At 37.0% G+C, this 19,264-nt stretch overlaps 1 protein-coding gene across 1 annotated transcript in view; it reads right to left on the reverse strand.

Moving 5' to 3' along the window:
• Positions 1-19,264, reverse strand: part of LOC140231738 (arginine-hydroxylase NDUFAF5, mitochondrial-like) — a 122,350-nt gene that overhangs the window by 66,594 nt on the left and 36,492 nt on the right. Inside the window, exons 8-9 of the mRNA XM_072311893.1 lie at positions 9,440-9,550; positions 2,340-2,426 (exon numbers count right to left, since the gene is read on the reverse strand). Of these exons, the coding sequence (XP_072167994.1) occupies positions 2,340-2,426; positions 9,440-9,550 (198 nt within the window). The remainder of the gene's footprint in view (positions 1-2,339; positions 2,427-9,439; positions 9,551-19,264) is intronic.

Genomic DNA, 19,264 nt, shown 5'->3' on the forward strand with positions numbered 1-19,264 from the left:
TTACTCGGCTGTGTGCGGAAATTGTCTTGTTGAGAGAAAACTCGGCGTAATTCAACGCTTCCCAGCCCTTGATGGGTCTATGTTAAGACAATCGAAGACAGACAAGTAGTCTTAGCAATACAGCCCCGATTCTTTCTCCCACAAGAGATACTTACATCTAGTGACTGGATTATGACTTTTTTTTTTTTTGCTGGTGAATCTTTGTGCAGCAATTACCTGTAGACAAACACAGCATCTCACTTCAGTATGAATATCAGCCAACCACTGTCTTTGGAATTATATTTCTGTATGACTTGAAAAGTAACCTGTCCGGTATAAATCGCAGACTACACATCACATTCCTACTCTTGCACGGTTTTTTAATGAAATTGGGACATGACACAGATTTAGCCACGGAGGAGCTTTGTCATCTGTTTAAAAGTTCATGCAGAGTCACTTAGCTTTTAGTCATGGCATTCATTACATTACGTGAGATGTTCTGCAAAGTCTGACAACAACACATACTCTTCAGAGCCAAGCAGCGCGCGTGCTACAACTTAAAGGCCAAATTCATTGCCAAAAATTACTTTTAGAAAAGACAGTCAGAACAGATTGAAAGCCGAAATTCACTTGATGAATTTAGAGGAAGCATTGAGAAAGCTATGAAAGTGATGTCATCATTACACAAGTTCTGTAATGAGGATGCTGCTGCTAAATATCTTTTGATGTCCTTCTCTAAAATACAGAAAAGTGGCCTGTGAATCTCTTTGAATATGTACTGTAGACTTCACTGCTTTCGAGTCTTTCACACAACCTTTTTGCTAGCTATTTCTTCTCATATTTACTCAATTTCATAACATTCACACTACACCCCCCTAAACATACTTTGTGAATACCATGTCATTTATTTATATAGGAAAAATTCAGTGAGTGCATGCTGTGTAGACATTCATTTAGCATTGCAACTGATTGACAAATTGCCCTACATCGACCTAAATTCATTTAGCACTTTCCAACTTTTCATGTCTGGCATCAGTTCTCACAGCTTGGGGTCTAGTGATGACTGGAAAAGCAAAATATCAGAGCATGAGAGTCCCATTACAGATGAAAGAGGGGAAAACTCATATCCAATCCTGTCATTAATCCGTCATCTTAGTTAGATGTGAAACTCATCTTACACGAACAAGAAGAGGGGATATGTCTTACTCAGAGAAAGGGAGATGGGGGGGGGGGGGTCATTTTCATTGAATGTGAAATTAATCATGCATCCAGAAACAAAAACCAGGATAGATATATGCTACATCTCAAAACGAGAGATATCCCAAATCATGAATGTCACTGGCATTGTCTTGTCTTTGTCGGCGTGATGTTGATCTAGGCCAAGAGTTATCCATCAAGGTTCAATGTATCACGGTATCTAGGTTGTAATATTCCAACAAGGACATGAGTAGTTGGCAAACAGATATTAGGTGTTGTGGTACTCTGAGGCAAGCTATGATACGACAACTTCTGTCCTGGTTTATCTGGGGATGGATACAGCTATTGGGGGTTAAATAATAGTCTAAAAGCAAACTTTGCATGAGTTCAAGGCTGATGAAGTCAGAATAAAACTGCATAGGATAAAAAGAGCTCATCACGATGTCGCAGTTCAGGTGGTCTAGTGAAAGTCCGCAGGTGCTAAGTTAAAGGGAAGGGGTCACTATTTGGCTATCTTTGTAATCATGCAACATTTAGTACATGCAGGTGTCAACATGAGCTGCATAACAATGATTCATTAACCTATTATTTTTTTTCCAATGTTTTAATTGAAAGGTAAAGTTAAGGCATTGATTCTCTCAATTCATTTCTAATTTGTGTCGGTGTTCATGATCTGTGTATGATTTTACCCATACTCGGTGGAATTATTGAATGGTTTCAATTTACGTAGCAGCATTTATAAAATGTTACATGCACTACACAAACAGAGACACACATGTACATACATCCACAATAATTTATGTGCAAATGTATACATAATGAATACATGTACAATAGCTTGTAAATTATTTCTTTCAGCAATTCTAGAAAATTGATATAATGCTAAACTACTAACGAGAATGCACAATCAAATCAGTTATAGATCCATTGACAGTAACGTGGGAGAGAAAAAAAAGTTCTATCATTGGTAATCTAACAGCACTGCACCACTATTGTACTGCTGTCATTATAAAATGTGATGACTCGGGAAGTGTTATGCGATGGGCAAAATCCCCCCTGGAAAGGAGAAAGCTGGCATGGATTTACATGGCTACTGCCCAGACCACTAAGTGATGATTGAGTGCAGGAAGTGGGGAGTATTCAGTGGATGACACGGTACTCACAACGGTCAGCATATTGTAGCCTGCCCTGGACAGCAGATTGCCAAGGTCCTGCATGTCGGTGAATGGTGACACATGAGGCGCAAATCCCTGCAAGATAGAAAAGAAAACAAGTATGAGTGACGTACAGAGGTAGAGAGAGACCGAGATAGAGAGGGTTTGAGGAATAGTGAGTCTGGGGGGCATTTCATTAGGCATTTTGTTTGATATTTTTTCTGACACACTGTTATAAGCTAATGGAGTCCTTGCATCTGATTGGCTGAGAGCAAATGTGTCAGGAAAATATTTGACAAAACACTTCATGAAATGTCCCCTGAAAGACAATAAAAACAAGAAGTAAAGATGATTTGATACAAAGAGAGACTGATAGACAGACAGACAGACAGACAGACAAACAGACAGACATACATACCTACATACAGACAGACATAAAGATTAAAGGGGAAGGCTAGTAACTGATCAGTGGGAATCAGTGGAAATGCTGGGAGATGATTGTTCCAATCCTTATGGGATTCATTCAAGAGTTCATTGTATATCTATTGTTGTGTGAAAATTATTTGCTTCAGAATGGTCTCATATTCAAGTAATGTGCAGATTAATGCTCCGTCACTGACCAGGGACGCTAACCTGGAAGCATTAAACTGCACATTACTTGAATATGAGACCATTCTGAAGCAAATCATTTTCACACAACATTAGATATACAATGAACTCTTGAATGAATCCCATAAGGATTGGAACAATCATCTCCCAGCATTTCCACTGATTCCCACTGATCAGTTACTAGCCTTCCCCTTTAAGCATGAAAGACAGAAATTAAAAAAAAAAAACAGAAGAGAGGGAGAAATATAAGAAATCAGCAATTTGGACACGAAACGAGAAGAGAGAAGGAAAGTGAGAAATAAAGGGCAATGTCAAGGATATCCCAGGAGAGACATCTGAAGCAGAGATCCAGAAAAATATATGGCAAAAGAGGAGAAAAGTTAAAGGGATGGTATAATTTTAGTTGAGATGGGGATTCAGGTTCTAAGTTTTTGTAGAATGATTTGAAACCACTTATATAAAATATATCAAAGAAAGAGAACACAATTCTCAGAGAAAGTCAAAGTATATTTGATGAAAATCAGTTTTGAAATGGCTGATATAACAAAAAAACAAAGTAAACAAAGTGATCCTTATAAAAGGTGGGTCCCACCTTTTATTAGAATCGCTTTGATTCTGAATATCTCAACCATTTCAAAACCAATTTTCATCTAATAAACATTAATTTCCTCTTAGAATTGTATGCTCTTTAATATTTCATTTCTATAAGTGGTTTCTATACAATTATCTCGCAAAAAAAAGTTAAAACCTGAGTCCCCATCTCAACCAAAACTATACTATCCCATTAAGCAGAGTTCCAGAAGATTACAGATAGATGGCAGAAGAGGGAGCGGTTGAAATAAATGAAAACAGGAACAAAGCAATCAGTGATGATAGCAAGGAGAGACAGAGTGAGAGAGAGAAAGACTATTTAGAGAATGAAAAAAAACAAGAACGAATAAAATGTTATAAAGAAACAGAGAGAGAGAGAGAGACAAATAACAATGAAACTGTATTTGAGTGAAAAATTAAAAAAAGGAGGAAAGAAGTGGTGGTCAGGAGAATGGATTGTAAGAAGGGAAAAGATGGAGGAGGGGTTGAGGAGAAAGATGGCAAACATACAGGGGAAGATAAATTACCCCCATTGTCATAGCAACAAGTGATATCAATTGGCAGTGAGCTCAAGCAATCTGTAGAGATTGATGCTGGCTGAAAGGTCTCCACAACCTTTCACAACATGATAAAAGTTCGTAAGCATTGAAGAGAATACATTGGATATTTTCAGATTTGGTGTTCTAAAGCTGGTGTTGGTGTTATCTAACACTAGCACCTGTAGCAATCCCACTGATTACACCAGACATGGTTAGCAGTTTGACTCTCCAAAATTATGACTTATTAACAGTAGATTATAAGTCAAAGGTTGAATTTCATCTCCTGAATTTAGCTCCAAAGACACGTGTAAAAGATACAAGGTCTGTTCTGCTGAAATGAATTCATATTAAACAAATCCATAGCACAGACCTGTTGATGCATGACATAACATAAAAAGAAGGAGAGAGAGAGAATAAGATTCATAAATCAATTCAATTGTAAGGGACATTGGTGCTGTCCCAGTTACACAATATATAATACTATATACAGCGTATATGTTTTGAGGGTTTTATTTTCACGAATTTCGTAAGTCAGGTGCTGTACTCTGCGACCTTGGATTTAACCATTAGCAAAGTTTTCGCAAGTTGCAATTCACAAAAAATAAGACTCGCTACTAAAACATATGGCATTTTTTTCCATTATTATTTTATTACACTAATTCTATGTTTGATGTTATATATAATTGTTTTCTTGATTGTTGTCATATAATTATTTTATCAATAAAGACTGAATTACAAATAAATAAATATATTCATATATACATATATATAATTATATATATATATATATATATATATATATATATACTCCTAGATGGGTCATTTGGAAGACATTTCCATTTGTTTTATATGCAAATTTATTAATACATGTTCAATGGCAGTTTACGCAATGGAGACACGAAAATTGTCTCCTTAATGACCAGTTGTCTCCCTAATGAAGACACTTCCCCCCAATATGTCTCCCTAAGGTGCCAACTAGGGATATATATATATATATATATATCAATACATACATATATATATATATATATACATATATATATATATATATGTATATATGACATATACAGTATATGAACAGCCTGTGTGTGCATGCAATATTTGCTATTTAAAAAAAAAAAACCGATAAGGATACAGAAAGACCCAGCATCGTAAATCTGTGGCTGAAAAACAGAACTAACATTGTTGCATTATGGATGCGCTCATGAGTTTGAGGCATATTAATCTCACTCTCTCCCCCATCATTTGTCTGTAATGAAGCACTTGGGACTGAATCATCCTTCCCATGACCTTAAACAGAATCCAATCACTCTTCCTCCTCCTCCAATCCCAATCGATCCTGCATACTTCACATTGGCAATAACGCAACACTTCTAGGTGTCTTGTGTGTCCAATGATTGGAATCATGTGAGCTAATCTCACTGGTGGCTTTAGAGCCCCATCAGAGTTGCAACTGTTGTTGTTTTATTAAATCAGCAGTCAGAGTTGCAACTGTTGTTGTTGTTGTTGTATTATTAAGTCAGCAGTCAGAGTTGCAACTGTTGTTGTTTTATTAAGTCCGCAGTAACATTTGCACGAGCACTGAACATGAAACAATTCATTGAAAGGAAACTACCAGCCTAATGGAAGACTTTTGTTTACATTTTTGCTCTAAAAACACATGCCAATGACATATCTCTAGCATGGTTATGACTTTTGTTCAGAGAAAACCAAGAAATACCTGAAGCTGTTCCAGGAGTTTATCAAGTATACGCTATTCTATGCAGACCTTTGCTCTGATTGTGCCTTTTCTATAATATGTGGATATCAAATGCTTTCTGTTTACAAATAATTAGTTCCACTACACTAGTAGTAATAGACTAATACACTAACAAACTGGTAGTAAAGTATTGGTTGTAAGCACATATAACAGAATTGTGATACATGTATATGTTTACGACTGGAAATAATTTGCCAAATCAAGAGAGAAAGAAAAAAAGGTCTTTGACTTGCAGAACCCTTGAAGTTCTAGCACCTGTTTCTGTGTCAATAACTTAAAATATTTTTTTTTCTATATGTAGTTAAACACAATTTGCTGTTGACATAAGAGGTGAAAACTACAGTAGGGCCAGTGTCTGGCACAAAACACAAGAAATACATAAGTGTAATGTCACTAATACAAACTACTCCAAAAATCTCCCCATGTCCCTCCTGATATTCAATTCTTTTAAAATATATCATCACTCAATGAAGAAAAGCAAGAATTGACAGAGGAAAGAACACTTTCATCATGAGCTTTAAATGAAAATCACATGGCCATGACAAGTTAAGCTGAGCTCTGCACAGTTACCATGGCTACAAAGTAAGTGTTCTCATTGTATTGTACAATGGAGGCTTTTATTTTTGCCTGCAGGAGCAAAAAAAGGAAAGAAAAAAGTGTTCTCCCCTCTGGAGAGATGAGTGTATCACACCTGCTTCTGAAGCCGTGATGCAGCTAACGGCTGTATTCCGGGGGAGAGCCTGAACATGCGGCCGATCTCCTGGGAGCATCTGGCTTAATGTACCCCAGGTTTGTGCTTGGGCTCTTCCAAAACCTAGTTCCACTTCACACAATGCATAAAAAGTGCTTTGCAAATGCATGGAATGCCATTTAATGGGACCCTCTTGATTTTTCCCTCATTTTAGAGAAACACACACACTAGAAACATCTCACTGATTGCTTGCATTAATAAACAAGTCATTTATTGCAAATTTTCTATTGAATTCTCACATGCTAAGAAAGCCATTACATTATCCATCAGAACCCTGGTTAACTCACTATGGAAATGCTGAAATTGAATTTTCCCACTCAGAAGTCTATTTGCCACATAGCACCTTACTTAAAATCATAATGCTAGCAAACATGAAGTAAACTGAAAAATTTTACTGCTCTTTGCTAGTTCACTCTGAAGAAATCTGTTTCACTTCAAAAGTAATACACAAAATATTAGACATCAATATCAGAGCACCAGGAAACATCCTGCAAAGTCAGTTTGGAACAATCATACACATCAAGCAAAGCTGTGTGTGATTTCAAGCCATTCCAAAAACATTCTGGGCATTCCTACTTTAACAGGCCTCTGCCTGCTTTAGTTTCTTTAACGTGGTAACTGGTTTGCATTCCGTGCGATGTTTTTTGGCTAGATTATATCGCTTTTAGGTATTCCCCTTCCTGCTATTCAATCTACATGTGCATAACTTCTAGTTCTTAAGCATGATATGTAATCACTATGTGGCTACAGCAAAAGAATAATAATGATTATGAAATAACAATAATAATATTAATGATGATGATACTACTACTACTACTACTACTACTACTACTACTACTACTACTACTACTACTACTACTACTAATAATAATAATAATAATCATTATTATTATTATAATCAAAATAATAATAATTGGGCATTCATGACAATTGCTATATAAGCAAAATTCAATCCTGGATCATGTGATTTACTCTCTGTATTAAAAACATTTGATTAAAAACCTGAATCATTATCATAACGTGCCACTCCATTTGCATAGGTAGAATGCTGAAGAACCTGTTGAAGCTGAGTGTGAATTTTAAACTGTAAAAGATGAAACTTACTAGAGACTCAAAGGCCCAAATTCACGAAGGTGGTACAAACTTTGTCCATGAATTTGGGCCAAAGGGATACCTTTCAAAATGATATCTCCTATTTAGGAACTCTAAGGAAAATAAAAACAAAACAAAACCAACTACCACTAAAAAGAGTTCGACGTGGTTGCAAACTATTGGGGAGAGGTATTGTACCCTGTAACAGAAGATGTTCCAGGTATGAGAGGAAAAATGGTGCATGGTGGTGACGGAGAGGAAAAAGGATGCGGCCATCCATTAAGAGCTGTAAATTTGCTGCTGGATTACATTCCACTTCCTTGGTGTCGCCGCGGCACTCTTAATCCCAAGGCAACTTACGGAGAGGCAAGGGGGGACGGATCCACCAACATTAATGCCCGCAAATGAATCCCACCAGAGCCCTGATCAAATAAAAAGCAATTCGGAACCTTCTAGGAAAGTTGTGGACATTTGAGAGAGCGGAGGGGGGGGGGGGGGAAAGGAGCCCTTGATGAAAAAAACACAAAGTCTGCATATGGAAGTGGAAAATGCCGGAAAAGTGTCTAAATTGACAGCCAAAGACTTGTGATTTGATAGGTAATGTGTGAAAGGGATGAGACATGTTGGAGTTGAAGGGTATATTAATCATGGTGGAGTCTCTTCTTACCGCATCCCTTCTCACATCTTTGTGTGAATTGACATTCTTATAGTAATACAGAGGGAGACCCAATCAGTCTTTTCCCACACTTTTCAGTCTCTGATGAAGGAAAACAACAGCAACAACAGAAAGAAGAAAAAGTCTTTGCCTGATGAAAACTTAGCAAGTTTGTTTGGTATGTCGCATCAAATTATCACCAGCTTCAGTCAATTGCATGATTTTGGTAAAATGATCTCACTTTTTACAAATTACATTAGACATTTACAGTAGACATTTCACAACACATTGGTCAAGAAACGGTCTAATTTTCTTCAACCATATCTAAAGTGTACAAGTAACTATATCCGTAACCTGCTGTACAGTGAGTGCTTAATTGGTGTAACATTCCCCACCGCCCCCACCCCCTGCATCACGCCACTTTGTTTATTTTCCACTGCAGAATTTTGAGGACATGGTATCTTATCCCATCCACTGTAATCTGCTTTAACTGTAAACATCAATATTTTTGCACAATTAATGTTTCATGCTGAGTGGCTCAAAAACATTCTCACGGGTTCTTGAATTCATACTGTGCAATTGCTTACGCAAATGCTTTCATCCAAGTCACAGAAAAGACAGAAAAATGATTTGGCACATTCGAATGTACCACCTGTGCAGAAACAACTGCATACACACATGCGCTCAAGTGAATACTATCAACAGTACTTTGGCACATGCACATGCACAAACACACACACACAACTCGTACCTGCTAGATACGCAGCTTCAAGCATCAATGATGAAACCCACAATTCAACCTGCTAAAACTGTGCAGAGGAAATTGCAAAGATGTTTTCATGGGTTGCAGAATTCATGCTAGTTAAAAGTTGTGTGAAATACAGTCAAACCTGTCTTAATGGCCACCTGTCTACAGTGGTCACCTGTCGTATATGCCCACTAAACACAATTCCCTCCAAGCAAAGAGGCACATTAAAGAATCTGTCTATAGTGGCCACCTGTCTATAACAGCCATTTTTTTTTTGTCTCCCTTGGGTGGCCGCTGTAGTCAGGTTTAACTGCATGTGACAAATAATGTGATGCAAGTATTTCCTCATTTCCAGTATTACCTACCCCTTCTCTCTCCAGTTCAGCCAGCTGCAAGGAGCACCTCAGTTCGAAGAGCGTATCACCACCAAGCATGGACGCTATGAAAGCGCCATCTTTCTTCAACGCTGTGTGGACCTGTGGGGAAACAAAACCAATTAATAAGAGAGAAACAAAATAGATGACCAGTTTTCTGATGAAGTCAAATCCTCTTCATGGATGCTTTTTGCCGGAAAATCTCAATATGATCTTCCAGGATCTTTTATTCTTTGGCTAATGTTGGACTTGTTTGCATGCTTGATCAGGCAAATCAGCATGCCAGCAAGCCAGAGGAAAACTCTCCTGAGGCTGTGAAGTGGGCTTCGATGTTTGTTTGGAAATTGAACAGAAACCATAATGCATTCTAAGTCTACTTACCTGTATGCAAGTTATTTTCATTCCTACAATGGTTTGTATAGAGTTAGGTATTAAATTTGACTTGGTTACGAGACATAACTGATATCTGGTGTCAGGAATTTGAGATGTTAATTCTAGGTAGGTCCCGTCTGAATCTGTAGAGTTCTCTAAGAATGTAATTGGGAAATGTTACAAATAACCATAGCCTACAAATATTTGAACATCTGCAATTTCATGTGATACTCATCTGAAGTAGTGAAATTAAAGGAGACCTCCGGATGATTTTCAGATTTTTACATTTGAACAACTATAAATTAGTTATACGGGGTACAGAGTTTCAGAATTTATAGTAATTGGGACGAAGGATAAGAATGTTTTCGAAATTTATAACAAATTGCAATGAACAAGGATGATGACATGGCAGCCTCATCATAAGAATGCATGAGTTGGGGCTCAAGGAAGCAGAACAAAAGAAGAAGGCATGCATATATTATACACAGGTGAACTTGCAAGCAAGTGGTGTTGTAATGGAATCACGCTGCCACATTTCTGAAATATGTGAGGCTCCTATGTCATCGACACTGTTCAGTGTAATTTGTTTAAGGTTTTTCAAAGTATTGTTTCTCTGCTCAAGAACCTCAATAAATTCCACAAATCTATACATGGAACTATCGATTTATGTATCACATGATATGAAATTATGAAAATCGTCTGGAATGCCCCTTTAAAGGATATTATCAAGAAATTCTTAACCTGTTGAGAATGGGCTGATTTTGCTACAACACTCATTTCCATCAACATTTGCCTGAGTAGGCCTATACTCAGGACTCCTCCTCAATGGGTTAAGATATAAATTTGCAATTACTGATAATAATTCTTAATTTGAAAATGAATTCGAGTTGAATAGGTCTTGTTTTGATTATTAATATTTGATCATTAATTAACCAATGATTTAATGAAAAGACTAAAATTCTCCCTGTTCTATTACATGTCTCCACATCTATTATATTATGTAACATCAGCTAACCATGAGTGCACATTCACATTTAAAGGTCCTGTTTACCTATGGGAACAGTAATAAAGATTGTCAAGATATGACATTTAATGCATATGTGTAGGTCTGTTGTACCACAAAACATCCTATCATATAAAATTTTCGTGATAAAGCCGAAAATATAAGGAGATATCTGTATTTTTCTCAATTAACTGTAGACAGTTTAGTCTGGAAACATTTTTTCATTACAACTATTGTTCACATTTTGTATATTTAACAATATGTAACCGATTCAAATTTTTACAGTGGTTGTTTCTATCCCTAACTCACATTTAAGAACTATTTTAAAGCACTAATGCTGGGTTTTTGTTTCATCTGCAAATGGTAAATTATGCCTTTATGCTCTATTTCGCCTTCCCATCAAACTGCAGAAGTCACATGACCCATCTGACAGAGAACGTTTTCCTCCAACCCATTACAAGGTCTTCTGCTCATTTCTGTTTCTTTCACACTTCACTGTGTGAGAATTCTCAGGATTACGGTATTGTGCCACATGTACCTAACAACTTTTAAGAAGCTCTTGGTATGATAGGTAGCAAAAATTAATGGAGCTTGGAAATGTTACACCCCTTCATCCTGACATGCCCAATGGAAACACAAACAAACTACAAAACAAAACAAAACAAGAGGCACCACTTATTGTATCAAATTAACCGCTTTCCGGCAAACACACTGTTGCATTACCCCAAATACAGAGCAGTGAACCTGAAAATAACAAAAATGTTAGCTTTCATGTAGTGCAAAGATTAATGGCCTTTCTGCTGGTCTTTTCAAGCTGTAATATTTTCCTTGCTGACTTTTTTCCTTACAAAAAAAAAGCATGTTTTGGAGTTTAAATCATAAACAGAATAAAGAAACAACAATTGTACCTTAAGCGAGCAAAGACAGGGTTCATCCAGAGAGTTAATGTACATACTAGAACTTAAAACTTTATTTTAGAGAGAGGTATAAGTCGGGGGCAGCAGAAAATTTTGTAACCAGGGAGAGGGTGACTGGTCTAGTAAAGGGGGGGGGGGGGGGTCTGTCTTACTGCTATCAGTGGGGTTCTCAGAAAGTTGTTTGTATTAGTTTGTTCCAGTATTTTTCTTTTCTTTATTCCGGGTTTCATGGTCCATGTAAATAAAAGATGTTGTAAAAAATGTATTGATAGTGGATGCTGAAATTATTTGTTTAAAACTGAATTTTCGTATTTGTAAATTCTCCATTTATAATATTTTGATACTTTGTACATGAACACATGTAATCTTTACTGTTGGGTTTCTTGAGGGTACACTGAGTTATCATTCACATACCATTTCATTGACAAATTATGGAATTGTCCACATTACCAACATTCAGTAACCATTCTGGTGCTTCTCTACCTGGTTCTTAGACTTTATTTGATTCATTTGTTTCATATCATACTCAATTGTAATCTCTCCTTCATGCTTCCCTGCACAACAGAATATGGTCTAAATTCATATCAACCAAGTACAAAAGGCCACGCCAACCTTTCGGTTTTAAGAAATATTTCTCTACCGCCCGACATGGTCAATCTCATGGCGATTCTTAGATTGATCGCCCTCCCTCTCTGATGACCTTGTCATCGTGTGACTTATTACCGCCCCATTCAATGCGTCCTGTTTTTCAAAAACACTGCTCAATCTACATCAGCTCCCGCCCATGCAAACTTTGCATTTCCTTTCCCCCTGGATCTGTCAAAAATGTTTGATGAACACAAAATCCCTCATGCTTTCTTCTTTTTCACAGCACGTGCGGCTCAATTCTGCTCCCGTGAAGGGGAAAAATTAGATGTACAATGGCTGTCAATCTTTCCGGGGTTTGTATGTCCATGATAGGCACATGTGTGTGCAGGATATAAAAGCAGATTTAGCAGTCTGAATGCCATGCATTTGAATGACTTTTCATCTGCAACATCTGCTCTGTATCATGACCTTATCATGTGAAGGAAGAACAAAATCAAAAGAGGTGTCTGCACATTTGCCCCTCCACCAGACACCAAACAGTGTGAAATGCATTTTGAAGACTGGTGTTGGGAAACAACAGAGATGTTACTCTATGAATACACCATGAATGCTGCCACTCTCATTCACACCATGGTGAGGTAGAGAGTGGCCATAGAGTGACAAGGACATGACCACAGAAAACACCTTCTTTTTTGTCTCCGAGGGTAGCGAGAAGCCAAGGGGACATTGGGGTAAACACACTTTAATGTCATTCAAACTATGATTTTCAAGAGTCTTTGGGGCACTTTCTGACTGCAATTTTGAAAAAGAAAACTAAATTCCTATTCATATCTTCCTGACTAAAATGGTGCCAAAAGGGGCCTGAGCTTTCGATCCTAGCACAATCTTCATCAGAGGCTAAAATAGTCTAACAATATATTGATAATCAAATTATTGCTGAAATCCTAGTACACATGGCTTTGGTACTTGTGTACATGATCCTAACACAATAAAACAGCCCTGGATGTTAAAGTTCAGCATGAGCTATGATTAAAAACCCAACTTTAAATTTTCTCTGAAAACTTACACCATGGTATACCTGCAGAAATAGGACATTAATGAATACTCTGACTTGCGTATTTGAAATTCATGAATATTTCAATGGTAAATGTGGCATCCTTTTTTCTTAATTAAGAGAGAAATCTTATCCATTTGGTTTCTCAACCATCACATCTTGATTGCTTAAATCTTACTGAGTAGATTGTTTTAAAATGCAAATGGATAAAAGCTGGTGCAGAATTGAGTGTATCAGTACAAGGTAAAAAAATCAACTCTCTTACAGGGACAGACAGAAGGCCTTTGTTTGTGTGAAGATTGAAATAAGACGGAGTAACCTCGTAAAGGAGAAGCTGAAATTTTGCCCGAGTTTCCTAGGAGCGAACAAATGTCTGAGTAATGTCCAGTTTTAGGTGAGTTAGCTGGGACTAAGTGCCCACACCTGGCCATGTTTCACTCACATCCCACTGATCAGATGCAGTGGACAAATGTGAGAGTCACTCAAACGTCTGCTTTATGACAATTTACACGACGATGAGCGTAACATTCCTCGTCGACTGTAATCTCATCTGGCAGGTGAGCAGAGTCTGTTACAAGCCACCAAAACAAGGACTTGAACAAAAGGTAATCCTTTCTCGCATGAAAATTTTATGGCGGACATGTCCATACATACACACACACACAAGTACAGAGGCTTTCGAACACTGACAAAGAATGGGAAAAATACGAATAAATGCAGAAAAGACCCTCAGATATTTCACAAGATACCTCAGAATAAATTCAAGCTATCAGTCCTAAAGTTATGCATAAACACCCATGGACCAACCTCAGATCGTACACCCCTACAAATTTGAAGCATATTCATCTTTACTTTTTCCATGCAGCGCACAGCTTGTTTTAATCAATTTAGCAGCCCAGCACGTCCACATTTTCTGGGTATTCATTGGCACACATTCCTGACATGGTCTTCATTTGCCAGCATTTATAAAATGCACCATAACATGTCCACATACACACATAAGCACACACACAAACATACAGATACACATACAATGCGGAGGATTGACATCAACGAATTTACAATATAAAAATATTTGCATTTTCAGCACAAAAGGGTGGACAACGGGAGATATAGGCTCAACATTGAGCACATTAAAAAAGGATTATTGATATCTTCCACATAGATATATTGCAGCAATCATTTCCCAGTCTCAAGAGTGCACTCATAGGAGAACATTATTAAAACAGTCTGCATGCAGGTTACTGGACAATATCTCACCCAGTTATTTGACGCAGAGAAGGTCACGGCCCCTCTGGGTAACATGATTCAAGATTGATGCATGCAATTCGGCGGCTACTTGACACCAACGATGTTCAGACAAAACTATCTGGAATCTGAAAAAGGTGTGATGGAAAGGGCCTACTGCCTTGAAGACAATTACCTTGGTGCCTTTAATACTGAAATTTTCATAACAGATGTGTGAAACGTGCTTACATTGCTTGCAGAGTAGGGCCACTCCCGTAGAAAACTCGGCAATAAACTTGACTGTAATGAAAATGAGAGAGTGGCCTTTCGACCAATCAGAGTATTCATGCCATCCAGCTGACACTCAAATTTGGATTATTTTTTTGCGCTTTTTTTTTTTTTCTAGATGAGAAAACTTCCGCAGATCTACCCTAAACCACAATATCCTCATCACGAGAAAGAGTATTGCTGAAATGTGATATTCTAGGAAAAGGTGATTAGTCTGATTTCTAATACTTCAAGCTTAACCCATTGAGGATGAGTCCCAAGTTTACACGGGTAAGTGTCTATGGGTAGCAAAACCAGTCCGTCCTCAATAGGTTAAGATATGAATTAATAACAGAAATTTCACATCAAACAATTACTGTATCTGAGGTCACATGAAACACTATTGAATTTGCATATCCATTACACAACATGCCTTTATTGTTTACTGTTACTATTAGGAGTTTGTGTATATCGTTAAAATATTTGTTGATATTTTCATCTTGTTCATCTTGGTCATGCCAGAAATTTTTTAGCTCAGAGGGATACTTTTATCAGTCAAGACTAAATGATAATGTTACTCACCTCACTTCAAACAATTTTGGGTGAGTTTGACCAGGAAATACATCCAGGCACATATTTCTAAAACCCCTTCTTTACCATTCATCTGTCCCCCCCCCCCCCCCCCCCCCCCCACCCACACACACACTTAGAGGGATGACTGGCTAAAACCCTACTTCTCACACTAACAGTGGTACTCTTTTCCAACTGGGCACTGCGATACAATCTCTACAAAAATTATCATGACAGAATGACCTATATTTCATCAGCCTCTTCCCCCCATCAATGACAGAGTTATCAGGGGAATTTTCCGGCAGAATGTCATTACGATGGATAATGTATAACTTTCACGGCTGTCTCCACTGCAGTCTCTAAGATTTAAATCTAAGACTGGGTAGGAAAAAAAATCATACCCACAGGTACATAGAAAAAGATGCACGCAGACAAAGAGATGACAAAATGCATGCATTCATTGTCTGCAGAACTTGAGACTGATAAACTTAGGCATCAGCACTGGAATTTTTTATGAAGCCCTTTTTGAAAACACTGCCCTAAGCTATTATTCAGAATTTATGAGCATCAAAAAGAAAAATTGACCGTGTTCTTTGGCAGAGTGCTTTCTCAGAATGAATTTGAATACTGGTACTGGTACATTCTAAAAGAGATTTGCTTTTTGCTTTATGCACCAAAGGATGCCAATTCCCTTCGTCTCTGCTATAGCTAAGTGTCTGTCATGGGAAGTTATCCCCAAGGCTGATGACATATCATAGTGATTTTTGAATTTGTAGGGGGGGGGGTGGGGGGGAGGAGGGCATGGGATTTGGGTGGAAGGGATTCAAGAGGAAAGACAAGACTAATCACTTGTACTCAGAAAAATAGTGCTGCAGCTCTTGAGGAAAATACCTCTCAGCAAGTCACAAGACATGTCACAAAGTGTGAATACACTGTGGAACTTGAGATCATGTTCCTTCTACCAACTCCAGGGAACACTTGTGTCTTCTGAAAGAGATGGTGAGACATTTAGTGCATTATTAGATCACACCAAACTCGTCAAAGAAAATATTTCCTGAGGGCAAATAGAGTCCAAGAGTATGATTAGGAAAATAAAAATGCAGAAAATCAGGAAAGAATTTAGCAGTGAAATCTGACAAGGGATGACAGATTTATGATAATTTGAATGTCAAAGACCCATCCTAGATAGCATGTATTTCAAACAAAAGGGGTTATTTTTGCTACATGAAAGGTTTGATGCTGGTATCACAAAACTACATACAGGATATTCCTTGAAGTTTTGTGAGAATCTAACTCATTTCATTAGGAGAATGCAACAAAGTGAATTACTTGATGAATGTTCTGAAGAGTAAAGGGAAAACGATGTCTTTTATCATAACGGAATTTGAAATTGATGAAGTTTCAAGCTCTCATCAAATAATATCAATCATGATGGAATCAAGATGGCTAATTTGAGATACATGATAATAGAGTATTTAATAAATAAGTGATCCTTTGGCTTTAAAGGTGTTTGTGATTTTTTTTGTGTGTGTGTGTGTGTGGATATTCATTCAAATGCCCTCAAATTTGGACTGATCTGTTCAATATGGTTCACTACTTTGATTCAAAAGATTTATTTCTCTACAGGATAAATTCTCCACTTGAAATGATGATGATTAAAACATTATTGAAATTTTAAGAAACACACACTGACACAGAAAAAAAGGCAGGGACATAGACAACCACACAAACATATCTTTTATCTCATTATATATTATCCTATTAGGTATTACTTGCCTTTTATACTACAGCATGAAAAAATACATAGTTTTCATCACAAGAGGGCACTGCTCTACTTTGTGGCACACAGCATAAGGCTTGTGCTTGTCACTAACCAAGAGAAACATTGACCATCAGTGTATCATATCAGGCAAACTCATTTGAAAAAAAAAAAAACACACAAAATGTTGATGATAAGTGGAAGTTTGAAGTTTGAAGACTCAGCAAAAATTGACAGAACTTTGGCAGACAATACACTTCAAAATGTCAGTGCTCATTTCATTTATCTTGTCTCTTTGTGGTGTGTTGAAAAATGCTAGCATGAAGAAATTTTGCCTGTCATTTTAATCAAAGAGTGAGCCTTGCATGAATTATATTTGCTGTAGAACAAAAATCACACAGTACAAGGACATGAACTTGTATATTTTCAAAACAAATACTTCATCCTGTAAAACAAATCTGTTGATATTCAAGAAAGCAAGCTGCTCAAATTGAATTCAAAAGAGACTCACTGTTTGTACTATTTGAATATATCAGATCATAAACGCAATTCAGGGTGGGTAGAGCAAGCGGAACAGAGGGATAACATAATAAGACGTAGCAAAGTGATGCATCGCAATGTAGACAATCAGTGTTCATATCAATATTTGCAATCCAGTCCATGAATTCAAATCCGAAAATACAGATCCAAGCAGAGAGGTACAGCCCCTAATAAAGGAAGAGCTTTGGTTTTCCTCTATATAGCTTTCTTCTTTTGCTTCTTTCTTTTCTTATTTACAATGCAGGACAGTGCAGCAAAATAGCATGAAGGGGCTCTTGCAGGGCAGTAGGATATAAAGATATAATTTCTGTGTACAACAAATGATCTATTCATTATTATCATCATTTTAGAATTCCTCTCCCATTCTCAAAAAAAAAAAAAAATCAATCTTGGCAGTATAACAGTTGGCATAAGAATCTGAATTACATCAAACTTTGGATTTCTACAAGTAAAAGTTCAATCAAATATTGACATTCCATTTAATTCCCTGACATAATAATGGTATTCTTCATTCACTTTAAATTGATACTGCAAAACGAGGAAAATCCGTTTTTATGCCCATTTTGTCCATTTTAATTTCGTGAATTTCATGAAAGCCAAGATTCGCAAAATTAAAAAGCATGTAATAGTTCTTGTCTACACTATATGCATTGAATGTTAGAGGCAACTCCTGAAAATTTCATGCCGCAAAAAAGGCTGTCGGCTCCAATTCGCAAAAATTTCATGCCGCGAAAACTGTTTGACAGTAGTCCTTTGCTCATGTTAAATGTCTTTATATAAAGTTTATGATATAGTTAACACAATTAAAGTTAATAAAGTTGAACTAAAGTCACATCTTTTTAATTTTGCATACAAGGTTTGTTTTGTTCTATGATACCATCTGTTTGTTATGCATTGTTACCTATTCTATCGTTTTCCATTTTTACTTCTTTGAAGGGCTCAGAGCTCTTCTGCAGATATAGCGTTAAAGTAACCATTATCACTATTATTAATACCATTATTATCACTACTACTACTATTATTTTTAGCAATGTTAACTCATATCAAATAAAGAAGATTTCAGTTATTTGGCACAGTTATTGGCACTAACATGGACAAATGTTGCAATGCTTAACAGCTACCTTTTTTTTTTTTTTTTTGCTCATTCAGAACCCTATCCGAGTGCACACGGGCAAGATTCTTCAATGTTAAAAGCATTTTGAAACCAAACAAAAAGGCCAAGGAATGTAAAACACTCTTTGTGATCAGGCAAATTTATCTTACTTGTCCTAACATCTACACCCGCAGCATGACAAATAAGTTGTACTATCATACAAAAATATAGACAGCTTCACAGGTTGAATCTTATATTACACATCTTCTACTGTGTAATCTGCACTACTTGGATTTCCACAACATGCTTTGCTTTTCGACAAACACACACCCTACGGGTTGCTGTTAGAATGCTAATGGATTTCATCCCACAAAATCAACACCATGTAAGTTGTTGTTATTGTCTTTTTTGCCGATCTACTTCTGT

This window comes from Diadema setosum, chromosome 1, assembly GCF_964275005.1.
Source record: "Diadema setosum chromosome 1, eeDiaSeto1, whole genome shotgun sequence".
Taxonomy (NCBI): Eukaryota; Metazoa; Echinodermata; class Echinoidea; order Diadematoida; family Diadematidae; genus Diadema; species Diadema setosum.